The sequence below is a fragment of the Plecotus auritus genome (assembly GCF_963455305.1).
Source record: "Plecotus auritus genome assembly, chromosome: 5".
NCBI lineage: Eukaryota > Metazoa > Chordata > Mammalia > Chiroptera > Vespertilionidae > Plecotus > Plecotus auritus.
This window is the reverse complement of record NC_137776.1, coordinates 116,237,946-116,257,686: the sequence shown is the minus strand read 5'-3', so window position 1 is coordinate 116,257,686 and position 19,741 is coordinate 116,237,946. Positions and strand designations below refer to the sequence as shown.

At 41.9% G+C, this 19,741-nt stretch overlaps 1 protein-coding gene across 1 annotated transcript in view; it reads left to right on the top strand.

Annotated features, from left to right (window-relative positions):
- TEK (TEK receptor tyrosine kinase) overlaps positions 1–19,741 on the top strand; it is a 116,796-nt gene that overhangs the window by 47,114 nt on the left and 49,941 nt on the right. Inside the window, exons 2-6 of the mRNA XM_080668289.1 lie at positions 2,621–2,932; positions 11,151–11,261; positions 12,077–12,229; positions 15,165–15,296; positions 15,758–15,898. Coding sequence (XP_080524415.1) covers positions 2,621–2,932; positions 11,151–11,261; positions 12,077–12,229; positions 15,165–15,296; positions 15,758–15,898 — 849 coding nt within the window. The remainder of the gene's footprint in view (positions 1–2,620; positions 2,933–11,150; positions 11,262–12,076; positions 12,230–15,164; positions 15,297–15,757; positions 15,899–19,741) is intronic.

Below are 19,741 nucleotides of genomic sequence, written 5' to 3'. Positions count from 1 at the left end.
AACAAACACAAAGCTGAATTAGAGGCTAATGGGATGAGAATGGAAAGATATTATAGATAAGGCAGATAGAGAAGCCATCTATGAGAAAGGCACTTAAGCTGAGACCCAAATTATGGCATAAGTTAGCCATGCAGAGTGCAGAATAGTATTCTAGGCATGGGGATCAGCATGTACAAAGACTTTGAGGCAGGAAGGGGTATCCAAGAACTGAAAGACATCTAAGAATTTGAATTTCGGCTCTGACTCAACAGCTGGAGAAGATAGAATAAGCTACTCAATTTTTAAAGGTTTCATTTCTTCATATTTAAAAATAAGGTAATGGTACATAGTTCATAAGATTGAGAAAATTTAATGAGTATTTGATGAGCTAACATGTACCTTACTTGAATCACTTTACAAGGTACACAAAGGTCTCTGAGTCTCCAGTTGGTCCTCATCACCCAATGTGCTTGAACTCCTATTCAGGTAGTTTTGGGAATCAACCATCACTGGAGCTAGAAAACATCCTCCATCCCTGGTATTTCCATGTTCAACAAGAGGAGAGAATAGGCACAGATTCTATTTGTTCATCTTAGAAATGCTGGAAATCAAAACAGGAGGGAGGGAGGGAGAGAGAGACAGGAAGAGAGAGAGAGAGAGAGAGAGAGAGAGAGAGAGAGAGAGAGAGAAATGATGTGCTTCATCATTTATAAGATAACATTTGAAGGTCAGGTTTTTACATTTGGGAAGGGTTGAGTTTTGGGCCTAGGTGTTCAGGAAACAGAATAAAGAGAACTGAAATAATGGTCATTGTGTCCCATCTACAGTAGACATTGTGCTTGGCAAGTTATGTACTTTCTCTCATTTAGTCTTCACCAGGATCCTGCAAAATAGGTCTTTGTAGCCTTGTTTTTAAAATGACACAGCCTGGCCGGTGTGGCTCAGTGGTTGAGAGTCAACCGATGAACGAGGAGGTCAAGGTTCCACACCAGGTCAGGGCACATGCCCAGGTTGTGGGCTCCATCCCTAGTAGGGGGCATGCAGGAGGCAGACAATCAATGATTCTCTCTCATTATTAATGTTTCTTCTTTCTCTCCCTCTCCCTTCATCTCTGAAATCAATAAAAATATAAAAATGACACAAATGAATCTCAGAGGGAAATGCAAATTTCACTCAGTTCCTGTCTTATCTTTGGAATTTTATGTGGAATTAGGCAATTCTTTGGTAATGATGAGAGTCTTAAATTAGCATACAATGTACAGGGGTGGGCAAAGTAGATTTACAATTATTCATGTGGAAAATAATACAATCCTATATAATAAAAGCCTATATGCAAATTGACCGAATGGTGGAATGACCGGTCGCTATGACATGCACTGACCACCAGGGGACAGATGCTCAATGCAGGAGCTGCCCCCCGTGGTCAGTGCACTCCCACAGTGGGAGCCCTGCTCAGCTGACCAGGATGAGTGGTGCTCCCACAGTGGGCCGATCCCCACAGGCCACGCTCCCCCCATGCACGAATCCCATGCACTGGGCCTCTAGTAATAAATAATAACACAAGAATTATCTCTGTGTTTTGTGTATTCACAACTTTAAACTTACTTGTATATAGTTGATATATTTCTTTAGAATTCTTATTATGGCAGTACCACATTATCATTAATTGATTAATAATTAATGATAATAATTACTTATAATTAATGACAATAATGCCTTTATCATGACTTTATCTCAACTCAGCAGCATTGATTGAGTACCTCACTAATGTCTCAGGCACTACAGTGGGTAGAGATATACAGTGCAGAGCTTGTTTTGGAGTATGGAGTAAACTGACAGTTCATTGCAGCTTGGGTGTGCAGTGGTGCAGGAGTGGTTAGTAGGGCTGAGGTGGTGCCATGCTAAAGAGTTTTGGATTCTGTCCTATGGGGACAAGCACCTGATCAAAGTAGCATTTTAGAAGAACTGTTCACATAGCTATTTTTATTTTTATATATATTTATTGCTGATAGTATTACAGATATCTCCCATTTCCCCCTTCCACCCCCCCTCTTCCCAGACCCTACCCATGTCCCCAGGTCTTCACTACCCTATTGCCCATGCCCATGAGCTATGCATATAAGTATACTAAAGGCCTGGTGCACAAAAATTCATGCACTTGGTGGGGGGTCCCTCAGCCCAGCCTATACCCTCTCACAGACCAGGAGCCCTCGGGGGATGTCCAACTGACCTCCCTCTGTGGGAGGTGACGCGTGGAACCATCAGGGGATGGCACCAGCCGGTGAGCGGCCGACCCCGCCCCTCATTGCCCCACCGCCGGTCACTGCCGTCCCCTGATCACCGTCCCCTACCTCTGCCCACTGGCACCCGCCTTGGCTGGCCTGGTGCTGCCTGCTCACTGGCCCCGCCCCCGCTGACTGGTCATTCTGCTGTTTGGTCGATTTGCATATTAGGCTTTTATTATATAGGATAAGTTCTTTGGTTTATCTCTTCTTGTCCCCCCAACTGCACATCGAGGTTATGTCAGTCTTTGGAACAGACTCACATGGCTACTTTTAGACAGGGCTTTGTAAGCAGCAGTTTATCCTGTGGGCCATGTTAGTAACCTTCCTCTTACATTATGCTCCCTCTTTCCTTCTAGGCACAGTGGATGGTGCCATGGACCTGATCTTGATCAATTCCCTACCTCTTGTGTCTGATGCTGAAACATCCCTCACCTGCATTGCCTCTGGATGGCGCCCCCATGAGCCCCTCACCATAGGAAGAGACTTTGAAGCCTTAATGAACCAGCACCAGGATCCACTGGAAGTTACTCAAGATGTGACCAGAGAAGGGGCTAAAAAAGTCGTTTGGAAGAGAGAAAAGGCTAGTAAAATCAATGGTGCTTACTTCTGTGAAGGGCGAGTTCGAGGAGAGGCAATAAAGATACGCACCATGAAGATGCGCCAACAAGGTAAGATGTCCCTTAGTTGTGGGCACATAAGGCCCACTGAGACACACACCTTTTGTGTTGGCAGCTGCTCACTCAGGGGCTAGTATGAGCTGCCTGGGCATAGCTTCAAGACCTTGTTTGCCTTTTTCCCAACATTGCTATCTCTACTATACCAAACATTAGAGAGAAATGAGACCGTCCAGGCCAACTTCCTCACATTCAACCCCATTCACTAGACATTGTGCATAAGATGAAGTGAAATATATGTTCTACAAAGGGATTCGCAGCCCTATGGAAAAATGAACATGTTACATGTATGTAATGTAAAAGTCACAGCAATGAGGACAGCTGTGCACTGCCAGACTGTTGGCTATTTTAAGCTTTCTCATTGATTTTTTTATTTGATTCTTTATTTTATTTATTTTTGCCTTCCCTTAAATATTCTTAACAGAAGCTAATGTTTTCAGGGGGAAAATATGATAGAGATAAAAAACTAAAAATGGTAACTAAAAAAACAGAACCTAATTGGTTATGGGTGTCAGTTATCTACTGCCACAGGAATACTGTGCAATACAACCACAGGCCACAGAGGCATGCGACCATAAGCACTTATTGCTTGTGGGTGTGATTAGGTGGCTCTGCTGATCTTGACTGGGTTTTCTCACACATAAGGATGTTGTGTGGCTGGTAGCTCATTAGGCTGGCCTTGGTTGGGCCAGCTTGACTCTGTTCCACATGCATATGAACCTAGGTATGGTCTCATGGGCATGGCAAAAGTGCAAGAGAACAAGTGGAAACACTTGAGACTTCTTGAAACCTAGTGTCAGTATTATTCATTCTCATTTCTGCCTCATTTTATTGCCCAAAGCAAGTCAAATAGCTGAGCCTAAATCAGATGGGAGGGCACTACCCAGTGACATGGTGAGGAGTTGTAGCTACAGGGAGGGATGAAGAACTGGGACTTTTTAGAGGCTGCCATTCTTAGAAAGAGATGAGGACTTAATTTTAGAAGAGGAGTACCCAGGCCCAGCTCACAGCACACCAGGACTTTGAGGAAGGATATTGAGAGCCTTCTGCAAGGGTGATGTGATAGAGCTTTTCTCCTAATAGAAGTGGGTCCTAAGCTCAGTCTTTAGGGCAGCCCACCACATGGATGGCAGTTGGGAGGAGATGGTGCTGTAAGGACTCTAATGATTCTGTTCTGCCCTAAGGCTCCCAGGACCAGATAGGCAGCTAGACTTCTACATTTCTAACAAGGTCCCAGGTGAGAAGGTTCTCCTGGGAGAGACCACACTTTGAAGGGTATAGTAGGAGCCCAGCTGGGGTTCACCTGATAACATTGCTTTGAATTTGCTAAGGGTGGTAATTAAAAGATTTGAAGGCAGTAAGCTCATTCTAAGGTCAAAAGTGATAAAACCATTATTCATTACAAATGAAGGAAAAGGTTTCTTAGCAAAACTGTTATGTTCCCCTTTGACTGACACCAGGGCGAGTGGGAAAAGTGCACGGCAGACATTCCCAGGAATGCAGCTCCCTGTGAGGGAAGAGAGGTTGAACAAAGGGATGTGAGGTGTGCCAAAGCTAGCAAGGTGAAAAGTCACCTCTATTATATTTCACATGTGACATTTGGGATTCCACTTGGATAAAGAGTTATGTCCTTCTGCTCATATTTTCACATTCTGAATGAAGAGAATCTGAGACTCGTGCCCTAATGGATTCACAGCAATGAAATGTGAAGTGCCACCGGGCCCTTTCTGGGTGTCCTGGGATTGCCCTTGCCAGTGTGTAAATAAGAACCTATAGAGCATGTTAGACCAGAACAATGGGAGTCAAAACCCAACTATAATGGTTACTCCACACAGAGTTCAGGTCAGCGCAGATAAAGGAGAGGGCAAATTCACTAAATGAGGCACCAGCAGGCTTGGATAGTGAGAAACAGGTGAGAGAAGATAGCTTTTCGATTCATCTTCACCTGAGTGTTAATTCATTCTCCAACTCTTATTAGCTGTGTGGGCTTAGGCAACATATTTAACCTCTGTAAGTCTCATTTTCCATCATCTGTGGAATAGGCATAATAATATCTTCAAAATTGTCTTTTAAGTTTTAAATAAGATGGTATATGCAAGAAGCAAGTTCCATGAATGCACTTAAAATAAGATATGATGCCCTAGCCCAGTGGTCGGCAAACTGCGGCTCGCGAGCCACACGCGGCTCTTTGGCCCCTTGAGTGTGGCTCTTCCACAAAATACCATGGCCTGGGCGAGTCTATTTTGAAGAAGTGGCGTTAGAAGAAGTTTAAGTTTAAAAAATTTGGCTCTCAAAAGAAATTTCAATTGTTGTACTGTTGATATTTGGCTCTGTTGACTAATGAGTTTGCCGACCACTGCCCTAGCCGGTTTGGCTCAGTGGCTAGAGCATTGGCCTGTGGACTGAAGGGTCCTGGGTTCAATTCCGGTCAAGGGCACATTCCCAGGTTGTAGGCTCGATCCCCAGTAGGGGGCGTGCAGGAGGCAGCCGATCAATGATTCTCTCACATCATTGATGTTTCTGTCTCTTTTTCCTTCTCCCTTCCTCTCTAAAATCAATAAAAATATAATTTAAAAAAATTAATATAAGATATGAGTTGCACAGTGGATGTGTCCTAAAAAGCTTGTGTAAAGGAGACATTGCAGAGTACTTTACATAGTAATGACAGCAGCAGTCTGTAAATGGTGGGAATGGATTTGATGCCAAGTGATCGTGTTTCAGAGCCGGTATTTCTGGCCACTGCACTACCCTTTATGTATCACTCTCAGTGTCAACCTCTCTCTCTCGCTCATCCTGGGCACTTGTTTTATGAAGTACAACCGCTCCAACGGAAACCCTACAGAGCAATGCAGGGCACAGCATAGAGGTACAGGAGTGGAAGTCACCATAACGTGGGTTTGAGCTCAGCTCTGCAACTGAATGATATGACCCAGGGCAAGTTACTTAATTGAAATCATAGTTTCCTCATTTGAAAAATAAAATGAGGATAGAGACTGAACCACATACACTCAAGAGTCAAATGAGATCATCAGCGTTATCTGGCTCACGGTAAATGTTCAATAATTATCATCATTATGGTTCCTTGGGATAAGCAGTAATTTAGTGGGGCTATTAATGTTCCCACTTAATTGTGAAAGATTTTAATATCACCTACTTAACATAATTGTGGAGGTTTATATAAAATAGAAAAATAGGTAGTACTTTCCTGTATTTTAGTAATAACAGCTCAGGCTGTTGAACTGATTCTGTTTCTTTTGCTGACCATCCAACGGCTGAAATATGGTGTGAGAAAAGTGATGTCCTTCATAGTGAATCAGGAAAACCTCCAAAACTCTGTCTTTGTGACACTATCAATTCCCTGGTACAACATCATGGGAAACTCGAAGTGCCTGCCCAGGGACACAGCAGGATAGCATCAACACCGCTACAGTCTTGCTTGCTGCTGACTCCTGCATCTGGGAGGAAGTGGAAAATCCATTTGAGATGTGCCAAAACACGCCTTAAATTGGCTCTCGCACTCCAAATGGCCAACCTGTTTTTATCAATGACCTCATCCAAAAAATTCAAACGCAGTTTATTCAGACCTTGCTGGCGATTTCATTTGAGAGTGGGGAGGTAGATCTGAAGTTTGAGACATTTTCACATCCAAACATCTGTTTGGGTGTCCCATCGGAAGAAACACAGGTGTTTTTTCTTCCTATTTTCATTTGAGAAAAAGCTGGATTCAAGGACATCAAACTTTCCACACATGATTTGTGAAGTTGAAAAAGATGAGCCATTTTTATCTAAATAACACAAATGAACATGTTGAAAGCATAAGGGAAGTAGGAAAATTTGAAATCAGATTCATTCATTTATTCTTTCATTCCACAAGTATTCTTCAGCCTCTATGTGTGCCACACACGGGAGATGCAATGGTGTTAACACTTCCCCAGTACTTCCTATTTATATACATTGCTGTACAATCTAGTCTTTACCAAATGCTTATCTCGTGAGGACTATTATGACCCCATATTAATAGACGAGGCTTGTAGCTATTATAACTTAGGTACATTCGCACACCTGGTTCCCATTGTTGGACCTGGGATGGTTGACACAGGCCTGATCCCAGAGGCCAGGCCCTACCCACCTTGTGCTGCCTTCCAATGGACCTGCCCTCCTGGAGCTCAGGCTAGTAGGGGCAATGCTGTAGCAGTGGGACTTCACCGGGATCCCAGGAGTTGTGTAAGGCCCCTGGAAAAAGTGACAGCTAAGTGAAGACTGAGCCCCAGCCAGTGTGGCTCAGTTGGTTGGAGCATTGTGCCACGCACTGAGGGTTTGTTCCCCGTCAGGGCACATACCTAGGTTGTAGGTTGCATCCCCGGTCAGGGCTTGAGCAGGAGACAACTGATTGCAGTTTCACTCTCACATTGATGTTTCCCTCTCTCTCTCTCTCTCTCTCTCTCTCTCTCTCTCTCTCTCTCTCTCTCTCTCTCCTCCCTTTGTCTTTCTAAAACAAATTAAAAAAATAAAATAAAATAAATGAAGACTGAATGAGAAGGAGTTGGTGAGACATAGGGGAAATGAAGGAACAGAGAGAAAGGAGGAAATTCACAACTTAGACGTGAATGATCACACGGTCTGTATGAAGAACTTCATATATTTCAGAATGGAGGCCGGCCTGGATGCAGGCCCGGAGTATGATGATGCCGGAGAGCTGGGGTTGGGGAATAAGTGTGGACATCTTGAGATTGTGTGTTAACTTTCACACTTACTCAAAGTTAGGAGGCCCAGAGTAAGGGACTTAGTTACCCTTAACTCTGTCTCCCACATCGGTAAATTGGATATCCTGTTTGCACAGGGCTTTTGTGAAATTATACAAAACTAGAGGCCCAGTGCACTGCCTGCTGCTGGCCGGGACCTCCCTTCCCCAGCTGCCTGCCACCAGCTGGGGCCTCCCTTCCTGTGGTTGGTCAGCTGGCCCCGCCCCCTGTTTGAACTCCCGATTGAGGGGACAATTTGCATATTAGGCTTTTATTATGTAGGATAATAATGAACATAAAAGTACATCTTATTACTCCTAGTCCTTTACTCTCATTAAAGAAGACAACGGAAATTTTTCTCAATTATTTTTCATCCTTGAGAAATATTTTTGATACTCCATCTATTTCTCTTCTCCAGCCCGTAAAGGAACAGTGAACTGTGTTCTTAGTTAAGTTCTTCCCATTAAGGAGCTCATCCCAGTGACCCTTCGCAGCTCCTCCTCTTGCCCAGCAGTCTCCTTTAAGACAAGGTGCTGGGACCTGAGGCCTTTTGAGTACTCACCTCTGAAAGGTCTCTTCCATGAACTTGCTGTGTGATCTTGGACAGGTTACATAACCTCTGCGTATCGTAATCTCTTCATTTGTAAAAGTAGGATAATTGTAATAGCTATCTCACAGAGATATTATGAAAATTCAATATGTGTCAAGTCCTCAGCACAGTGCCTGGTGACAGTAGGCACTGTTCAAAGGTGCTCATTGTTTACACAATTCAGTCAAGGCCCACGGCACCATGGAAAAACTGGGCTCCTGGGTCATCAGCCTGGAGATGTGGCTCTACAGGAGGTGCCAGGCTGGGTAGCCGTGGGACTCTGGCATGGCTGTGTTCCTACCAGAGGGAACAGGGAGCTCAGAGAGCGCAAGATCTGGAATAATAGCCACAGCGTGGGGAGAGAGAGAAGCTGCCTTGGGGTTGAGTGTAGCGGGAAGTCTTGGTTCCTTTTCAGAAACAATGCTGGGCGAGAAGTCCCATGGTCAGCTAAACAGTCAGGGACAGAAAATATAAACAAACCACAGAGAAAGGAACAACATGAAGTGGTCGGAAAAATGATCCCAGGAGCCTAGGAGCTTGTGGCAGAGAGCGAGTTACGCACGCGAGGACTGCGGAATGAAGCGCCTTGTCAGTGTGAGCGTGCCCACCAGAGCCCGCCGCCCCCAGGCCTGCCTGCCCTCCCGCACGGTTGGTTCAGGTTGGTTCATGTCAGTCCGGTTGAGAAAGCCACCACTCAAGTCCATATTATAAAAGTCAGCACGGCAGTGCTGCCGTTGATTTATGTTTGGGAAGGATACTGACTTCTTCTAAGCACCTGGGGGCTTGGCATACATCATTTAATATTCCCAGCAACCTTTGAAGGTAAATATTTTTACTTCCAAATTATAGATGAGGACACTGTGGTGTTCAGAGCTTAAGTAGGATGCTCACGGAGGCCCAGTAAGTGGCAGAGGGTAGTCTCAAGCCAGGACTGTCTTATCCCAGGGCTCACAGGAGGTTTCTCTCTCTCTTTGACCTTTTTCTCCTGTCTGCACCAAGGCATCCCTGGGGGAGTCTTGGCTGGGCACCGTGCCTTGGTCAGTGGGCACAACAAGCAGACAGACCCAAAGCCCGGATCCCGAGCGTGGGTCACAGGCATCTTCTGCCCTCATAGGGCAGCTCTCTGAGCTCTTGATCAGCTTCTCAAGCCACCCATCCAAAAGCCACTCTGTGGGGATTCAGACATTAGGTAGAGGGTGTTTTGCACTGATTTCTAATTTAGATGGATTCTAGTCAGAGAATTTGATTCTTCATTATTTACGGAGATGTGCTTTGTGGCTTCATAGCGGGCAGTATGCTTCAAAATAGCCTGTATTCAGATAGCTACGTACAGGGGTCCATGAATATCCAACAGACCTTAAATCGTGTTATTCAAATCTTTATTTGTCCTTACTGACTTTGGGTCCATTTGATTCATCAGTTTTTGAACATTTCTACAATGCTTGTGGACTTGGCACTTTCTTCGTTTAATTGTCAGTTTTTGTTTCGTGGGTTTTGAAGCTCTGCTGTTGGGAGCCCATACAAGTTCAGGGTTATTTAACCCACCTGGTGGATTGTGTCTTTTTCTCATCTCGTAAAGACCATCTTGATCCCTAAAATTTTGTTTTGGCTTCAGAGTAGATTTTTCTTCTGATAAAAATATTGCAGTATCAAGCTTCTTTTAGTTATTAGTGCAGTGTATGTTATTCTGTCCTTCTGTCCCTTTATTCTCAGTTTTATATGTCATTACACTAAATGTGTAGTTCATGGAAAGAGCATATATTTACATATTTATTTCTATTCAATTTATTCTGAGAATCTCTGGCTTTTCACATCTTATTATGTCTTTTCTGTATGCCATGATTTTTCTTTGTGATTTTTTTTCTTTTATGTCCCTGTTTGCTTCCATTCTCCCTGCCCTCAGTATTTAGGAAAGTTATAAATATTCTGTTTCTCTTCTTTTAGTGGTTATCCTTACATTTTCTATGTTGGCCTACTTTCCATGTCAGTTATACCTCAATAAGGCTGGAACTTTAAAAAGTGGCTTAACTTAAAGCCTAGAATCAATTCCCCCCTTATTCTGTAGTTGTGGTTCTCTGTAGATTATGGTGTACGTTAAAGGAACTCAGGAACTGTTGTTGCTGGGAGACTGTGACAAGATTTTGTTCACACATCTTGTCCCATAAATCAAGGAGCTCAGGCAATACTTTGTTCCAAGCTTAACACAGAGACAGACGTTCCCAAAATTATTTTGTAAGCCAAATCCACAATAACTTCTCCAGTTTCATCTTAATACTCCAGTCCCATGATTATGTTAGCTCATATATATCTAACTAAAGGGTAGAAGGCAAGATGTTGGGTCTTTGTCTTAATCTTCAATATTCCAATATTTATTCCATTCATAGTAAGTGCAACATTGTACTGAATCCATTTGAGAAATGCTTGGGGCATTCTAAAGCAATGAGAGTAATTGGAAGCAACAACAACCTGAAAGGACCAAAAGAAAAGCCATTTATCTGGCCATTCATATTCTATTCCACTTAGAGGAAACTTGCTAAGGATTGCAGAAGGAGGGCAGGTTCATCGTTAATATCAGGTTTTAGTTTGGTAATAGATATTAGTCAATACAAAGTCCTCACCTCCCCAGCTAGTTACATGGAAAAAATGTACATATGTATGTTGTATGTATATAGTTACATTTTTACAGAGGAAATAACCATTCCTTTCATCAGATTCTTTAAAAATGATATAATCTTAAGAAAGTCATCAGCTACTACTGTTTTTAATACCATGAAAACCAGCTGACAGCTGCCCAGTGCCAGCCCTCACCGTCTGAAGTTCAAATGGTGGAGAAAATATGCAACCTCATTTTCTCCTTTGTTTTCTCTCTCTCTTTTAAAAGCTTCCTTCCTACCATCTACTTTAACTATGACCGTGGACAGGGGAGATAACGTGAACATATCTTTCAAAAAGATGTTGATTAAAGAAGAAGACGCAGTGATTTATAAGAATGGTGAGTCTGTGCTTTGCTTCCTTTCAGCGCCATGGTGTGAGACACAGCTAGCACACTAGGAGCAGATGTTGGAAGTAAAGCTAATATGAAGCAAGCTAACCAAATTATATGGTAGAAGGTCTCTTAGGAGATGTATTTGGTGGCTCAATCAAATAAATTCAAGATTTGTAGACATATATGAATATACAGTATGAATTATAAATGTACAATAAACCCCATCGTGATGTGATAAGTGGGGTTCCAAATTCTGCCATATAAAATGTTTGCTTGTTTGATTGCAAAGTTAATAAAATGTTCAGCATGAGCCTGGAGAGCCACTGGCAATCGTCCTGCGGGACCTTACCTGTGCAACCCAAATCCATCTCCGTCCAACTATGGTTTGGCACCACTTGGTGGCGAAGACCTGGCCCAGCTGAAATATCGCTGGGGATTGTTCTGAGTTCTGTGGATGGATAAGACTCCCCGATTAAAGTAGTGATTCTAGGTATCTTCTGGTTAATTGATTAGTTGCCATTTCCCACCCAGATTTGCCTGCTTACCTCCATCTGCAGCAGATAAGAACTTTAGCCTCCCCACATCTTCATGTGTTTGGCAGTAGATTCCATAGACTAATAGGCTATTTGCTCTATCACCATACCTTTCTCTACTGTTGGGAGGCACTGAGCTCAGCCTTTTCATTCTTCTCCTACACTCAATATGCTAGCTAGAGCACATTTTCTATCGTGTTATGGAAGGCCAATCAAGTAGAAGAGCCAGACAAGGAAATAAGAGTGTTTGAGTGTGGACTTTTATTCTCTTCACTTCTCCTTTATCAGGTTCCTTCATCCATTCAGTGCCCAGGCATGAAGTACCTGATATTTTAGAAGTGCATCTGCCTCATGCTCAGCCCCAGGATGCTGGAGTGTACTCGGCCAGGTACATAGGAGGAAACCTCTTCACCTCGGCCTTCACCAGGCTGATAGTCCGGAGTAAGTGATTGAGAGGCCACTGTCTGTGATGGCATAGTTGTTAGGATTTTTATTTGCAAGTAAACTGACTCTGGCACCTAAACCAAAACCAGGGATTGGTTGGAAGTATTTCTATTTTCAAGTTTGAAAAATGCAAGAGCTGGAACTAGTGAAAACCACCCTTCACCCAATTATAACTATCAAAGTGGGAAGTAACCATCATCAATAGTTTTTACACAAAATTGATCAGTAGAAAGCAACAAATTGGCCCTGAATTTTCCCCAGCTATGGCAAGTATTCATGATATTAACACATTGTGGGCGGATCACGAGCATTCTCGTGTTTTCATATTACATAGTTAATATGAAATTAAATACCCATTGCATTTTGAAGTTATTACATGTTCTTACAAGCTAATATCTTTTTAAAGTATGATACTTTGTAAAATGTTTTTTGTACTCATTCAGTAGAAACTTACCTGGCCACTGGGTAAAGCTAGCAATAAAACTACTGGTGCGCAATGTGTTAAGTACTCAGGCTTCAGGTCTAAGAACTTGGGATGCTTTGTCATTCCTGTAATAATTGGGATCTCTAACTCATGAAGAGTATTTTTCTTTGCATGATATTCATTCACTCATTTAGCAAATAGTGTTGATTTTAACTGTGTCAGGCATTGTATTGGTGTTGAGAACACAAGACTCATAAGATGAGCCACTGTTCCTTAGATAATTCCCAAATACAGTGGCTACATACATAAATAAGCAGATATTGCAATATGACAATAGACTTATGAAAAGTGTGGTTCATCTAGTTTGTGCAGGTGAAATCCCTTTTATTCCACTACACTTGTGGAGAGTCTGAATGGCAAGGACACAATTTAGATTCATTTCTTGGATGGTTTCTCTCCAGTCTGATACAGCACCATGCACCTCAGTGCTCAGAGTCTGGGTTAAATGGGCAGATTTTTCAGCAATATCAGAAACATCAGATTTTGATACAAGGTAAAAAGTGTAAAGCTTTAAAAAAAAATGACTCAGCACAGACTAGAATTTAAAATTACCCTGAACTTTTAAGATAAGGCAAAAGACTTCAAGCACATTTTGACCTTCAAGTTGTTCTTTCTCAGATCGCTGGGAGCACGTCTTTATTCTCTTTTGCTCTTAGGGAGTAGTTCAATGAACCTGTTTTAGAATCACGGCCAATATCAAACTCCTAAGAAATGTGAGTTTGGATACAATCATCCCATTTAAAAGTATTTTCCCCCAGGATGACCTCTCTGATGTTTAGGCATTTGAAGGCGTTTGTCCACTTCTCATGACTGTAGGGTGTCTCTCTCCAGGATGAATGAAGCCTAGGAAGAGTCAGTGCTTAAAGACTGTGTAGTAAAAATCACACTGCTTATGTGTATAGGGTTTATTTTTAGTATAAATTCTCTCCCGGACAAAAGATTCCTCACAAGCATTAAGTTTATAGGATTTCTCTCTGTATGCCATGAATCTGTGGTTTCCTAAAATACAAAACCATGAGGCTTGTGAAGAAAAGAACAAAGCCTAATTGCATACTCATTGCTTATCAGCAAACTCTTCTCCTGACTGCTCCATCCCCAATCATTCCCTCGAGCTTTATTCTCTCCTCCTTCCCAGGATTCCGTGTAAAACTAGAGACATAGTTTAATGGGACAGGAAGCCTATTTTCATTTCCAGATTTTTCCATCATTAGTCTTCACTGTCCATGTAGCCTGTGGTCAGACTCTTAAGAAATCACTAATTGTGAAGAATAATTTTTCCCTTGCTATACTAAGGCATGTAAATATTAGCTTTGAGACATTTTGTAGCTCTGTCTAGTAAGTGGAAGCCTGAAGGAAAAGGTCTGTGTTGATAGTCTTCCTGATTATTTTAGAGAAAATACTGATAACCAGGAATTCTTGCCAAAGAAATTACAAGGTTACATTGGCTATAGGCACAGGTCCAAGCTTCACCATCATGAAAATAACATTCAGGGACCAAGAGCACAGAAGAAAAATTAAATAAAATTTAATTATTTAATAAAATAAAATTTTAAATTCAACACCCCCCTAGATTTTTTTTTCATATATCAGAAAGTATCCTTAGACCCAATTAACAATCTAAAGTCACTAAGTACTGGAGAGAAGTAGCCAAGAAATATGAATCCAGAAGCATCTTACCATCCTTGTACTTTAGGTTTGTGTATCTTGTTTCACTTTTTATATTTTCTGCCTGAAAAATGGGTGGATGCTACTAGCGTCTGCTTCCCCTTTTGGTCATATCCCTTCTCCACATTATACCAGAGGTTCTCAAACTCTGGCTGTATCAGAATCATCTGGAAGACTTGTTAAGCCTCAATCGCTACACCACCACCACAGTTTCTCATCAGGAGGTCATGGGTTGGGAGTCTGAGATTTGCATGACTAACAGTCTCAGGTGATGGAGATACTGCTGATTAAGGACCACACTTTGGAAATCACTGTTCTACGCTCTAACCACACCTGCAGCTCTGCCAGCACGTGGTGCTCTCTTCTTGGCTTCGCCTTCACCTGGAACACACTCTGCAGTCCTATCTTCCTTGCTACTTAGATCAAGCATGTCAAACTTGCAGCCCATGGGCCACATGCCTCGTTCCTTTGGCCTGTGTTCGCCTTTGAGTTTGACATGCTTGATTTAGGTGGTCCTGCAGATTCCACTCACATACCACGTCTTCTGGGAAGCCTTCCTTTATGCCCTCTCCAATCCCCAAGACAGGGTTATGTACTTTTTGTCTTTGTTCCTATCATTTTCTGTTAACATATCTGTTTCCCACATTAAACTATTAGCCTTTAAAGAGCAAAGATTGTATTTTGTTTTTATTCATTCACTCGGGTCCTCTGAAATGACTGACATGTAGCAGGTATGTTGTCAATGTGCGTTACTCACCACAGCCTTGTTTTCCTTAACAAAAGGATGCGAGGCTCAGAAGTGGGGACCCGAGTGTAACCGTGTTTGCACTGCTTGTGTGAACAATGGTGTCTGCCATGAAGATACTGGGGAATGCATTTGCCCTCCTGGGTTTATGGGGAGAACATGTGAGAAGGGTAAGTCAAGAGTACTTGATGAGTAAGTTGTGGGTTGAAAAAGATGCCATTGGATCTAAAATTTTATATGTGGACAGAGTTGGGAATGGAAGTTAAATGGCCTCTGCTAGGCATACGGTACCTTTGTGTGAGTTAGAAAAAGGTGCCCTTTCCTAAGAGTTTTTTATTGCCAACTACTGGAAAGTTTCAATACATAAACGAATCTACAATGTCTGTGATGGTGAATACTCCCCCTACGTGTGTACTTTGCACAGCCTGCATAATTGTGGGTGTGGCTCTGATAGTCTCTCTGTGGGGCACTTTCATTGTCTGTAAAATGTGTGTTCACCCTGCCCATACCACAGCTGAGATTGGATTATTTTCCATGTTCATTGGTCTAGGAGAGACCCTTTAAAAGAAGAATTACGCATTTCAAAGGGTTGTATGCTTGATTCTGAATCACCTTTTTCTCCCCCAAAAAGCTTGTGAACGGCACACATTTGGCAGAACTTGTAAGGAACGGTGTAGTGGACCAGAGGGATGCAAGTCCAACGTGTTCTGTCTCCCAGACCCCTATGGGTGCTCCTGTGCCACTGGCTGGAAGAGCCTGCAGTGCAATGAAGGTATGCACCGTCCCGTGCCTGCACAGGAAGAGTTCTGGCAGGGACACAAGGAGGTCTGGCTTGCTGAGCAACAAAGTTTGAATCACAGATAATTTATTGAAAGTTAATTATGCTTTCACATGAAGACTCTGGACCTCATGGAAAGTGCCCCTCATACACCTCACCTGGGATCTTATTAAAACAGAGTCTGATTTCATGGGTCTGGGCTGGGGCCAGAGGTTCTGCCTTTCTAACAAGCTCCCATGTGCTGATGCTGTTGGTTTTCAGACCACACTTGACATTGGAATGTCATTGAGTGCATCATAAACATCAGCACTTTCAGGTCAGATCCGGACTGGATTTGTTGTTTGGTAATTGAGAAAGTTATGATCTTATCTTCTATGGACATTACTCACGCTACTCTAAGATCACCTCTGCCCTTTCTAACGTCTACTTTCCCATTTGATAAGCTGCAAAGGTATGCGTTTCCCATCTCCTTTCCAGTGTGTGTTCATATCTCCTGCAACACAGTAGTAGGTTAACATGAACCTACAGCCAAATATGCCAGATGTTTTCTAATGAATATTAGTGGAGTGAATTGGCCAGAGCTGAAAGAGTTTTCAGTATTTACCTCACAAAGCCAGCTTTTTGCACATCTGGCACTATTGGGAGTTAGGATGGGGCCCCCAGCAACCTGAAAACAATGTCCTAGGGGTGGCAGTTCAGTAAAAATATAAGCAAGACACATCTGTAATTGAAACTTTTCTAGTAGTCACATTTAAAAAGTAAAAGAAATAAGTGAAATAATTTTAATATTTTATTTAACTCAATATACCAAAATATTTCAAGAAGTAATTAATAGAAAAACGTTTTAATGAGATAGTTTACATTCCTTTTTCACACCAAGTATTTGAAATCTCAATTTGGACTAGCTATATTTTAAGTGCTCAGTAGCCATGCATGACTAGTGGCTACCATACTGAACAGCACAGCTTTAGGGGCTTGGAATAAGAGGGCAAAGAGGAGAGTTACACAAAAGCAAGCTGCATCTACTACAAACCTCACTCAAGTCCCTCTAAATGTCCTAAATGTTGTATCTGCCCCCGTGGAACACTGAGGGAGCCACAGCAGTGAAGGAATCTTACCTGGTCTGTGAGATGTGCACCTTAAAGCAAAAGGTGCCCTCAGGTGGGGGCAGGTCCAGTTCCCTTTAAAAAAAAGAATATTATAAAACTATATGCAAATTAAAAAACATGTGTGTATGTAAACACTGCTAGGACCCCGGGAGGGGGGCGTGCATGTTAGGAGTCTAGAATATAAGCGTCAGCAGCTTCGTAGTGAATGTGTCTCTAGATTCAGGTTTATAAGAGTATGCATATTGACTCATCCCAGCCATGCCAGGCTCAAGAAATCACTACGATTTTATCAATTGGAAGTTTCTAGTGTTCTCCCAGATTCCTTCCTAAGACCTCCAATCACCTATGTGCTAGACTCCTTGATATTGTCCCTTAGGTCCCTGAGATGCTAATCATTTCTTTCTAACATTTCCTCTGTCTGTGTTCTTCAGACTGGATGTCTATTGATCAAACTTAAAATTCATTGACTCTCTTCTGCTATCTCCACTCTGCTGCTAAGTCTACATAGTAACATTTTCTATTTTAGTTGTCTAGTTCTAGAATGTTTTTTTGTTATTAAAAATTTTTATTCAACTTATTGGGCTGACCTTGGTTAATAAAATTATATAGGTTTCAAGTGTATAATTCTATAATACATCATCCAAATATTGTATTGTATGTTCATCACTCAAGTCAAGTCTCCTTCCATCATCATTTATCCCTCCTGTACCTCTTCCATCTCCCCCATATACCCTTCTTCCATTCCCAGTGGTAATCACTATACTGTTGTCTGTATTTATGATTTTTTTTTGTTTATTTTGCTTAATCCCTTCATTTTTTCAACCAATCCCACAGCACCCTACCCTTCCAAAAACTGTCAGTCTGCTTTCTGTATCTACAAGTCTATTTCTATTTTGTTTGTTTATTAACTTTATTCATTAGATTTTTACATATAGGTGAAACATATGGTATTTGTCTTTCTCTGACTGGCTTCTTTCACTTAGTGTAATACTCTCCTGGTCCATCCATGGTGTTGCAAAAGGTAAAATTTCCTTCTTTTTTATGGCCAAGTAGTATTCCATTGTGTAAATGTACTACAGCATTTTTGTTGTTAATTCTCACCCAAGGATATTTTTTCATTGATTTTTTAGAGAGAGTAGAAGGGCGGGGAAGAGAGAGAAACATCGATATGAGAGAGATGCCTTGATTGTTTGCCTCCAGCACAGGCCCCTTGGGGCTGGGGAACAAACCTGCAACCCAGTTAGGGGCCCTGATCAAGAATCAAACCCATGACCTTTTGGTGTGTGGGCTGACACTTTACCACTGAGCAACACTGGCCAGGGCAGTACTGCAGCTTTTTTATCTGCTCTTCTACTGATGGACACTTGGGCTGCTTCCCAATCATGACTATTGTAAATAATGCTGCAATGAACATAGGGGTACATATATTCTTTTGAATCAATGTTTTGGGTTTCTTTGGATATATTTCCAGAGGTGAAATTGCTGGATCGTAAGGCAGTTCCATTTTTAATGTTTTGAGGTGACTTGATACTGCTCAACAGTGTGTGAGGGGTCCCTTTTCTCCACATCCTCGCCAACGCTTGTTTGTTCATTTATTGGTGGTAGCCATTCTGACAGGTGTAAGGTGATATCTCATTGTGGTTTTAATTTGCATCATTTCTTTGATGATTAGTGACATTGAACATCTGTTCATTGTCTTTTGGCCATCTGTATGACCTCTTTGGAGAAGTGTCTATTCAGGTCCTTTTCTTTTTTTTTTTTTTTTTTTAAATAAATCTTTATTCAGATTATTACAATTATTTCTCCTTTTTCCCCCCATAGCTCCCCTCCACCCATTTCCCACCCCACCTTCTGCCCTTACCTCCCCCCCACTGTCCTCATCCATAGGTGTATGATTTTTGTCCATTCTCTTCATGAACCCCCCATACCCCTTTCCCCCTGAGAATTATCAGTCCACTCCCTTTCTATGCCCCTGATTCTATTATATTCACCAGATTATTCTGTTCCTCAGGTTTTTAATTCACTTGATTTTTAGGTTCGCTTGTTGATAGATATGTATTTGTTGTTCATAATTTTTCTCTTTACTTTTTTCTTCTTCCTCTTCTTTAAGAATACCTTTCATCATTTCATATAATACTGGTTTGGTCGTGATGAACTCCTTCAGCTTTTTCTTATCTGTGAAGCTCTTTATCTGCCCTTCAATTCTGAATGATAGCTTTGCTGGGTAGAGTAATCTTGGTTGTAGGTTCTTGCTATTCATCACATTGAAAATTTCTTGCCACTCCCGTCTGGCCTGCATAGTTTCTGTTGAGAAGTCAGCTGACAGTCGTATGGGTGCTCCCTTGTAGGTAATTAACTGTTTTTCTCTTGCTGCTTTTAATATTCTCTCTTTGTCTTTTGCTCTTGGCATTTTAATTATGATATGTCTTGGTGTGGTCCTCTTTGGATTCCTTTTGTTTGGGGTTCTGTGGGCTTCCTGGACTTGTAAGTCTATTTCTTTCACCAGGTGGGGGAAGTTTTCTGTCATTATTTCTTCAAATAGGTTTTCAGTATGTTGCTCTCTCTCTTCTTCTGGCACCCCCATAATTCTGATGTTGGTACGCTTGAAGTTGTCCCAGAGTCTTCTTACATTATCTTCAACTTTTTGGATTTTTTTTTTTGCTTTTTGCTTTTTCGGTTGAGTGTTTTTTGCTTCTTTGTATTTCAATTCTTTGACTTGATTCTTGTG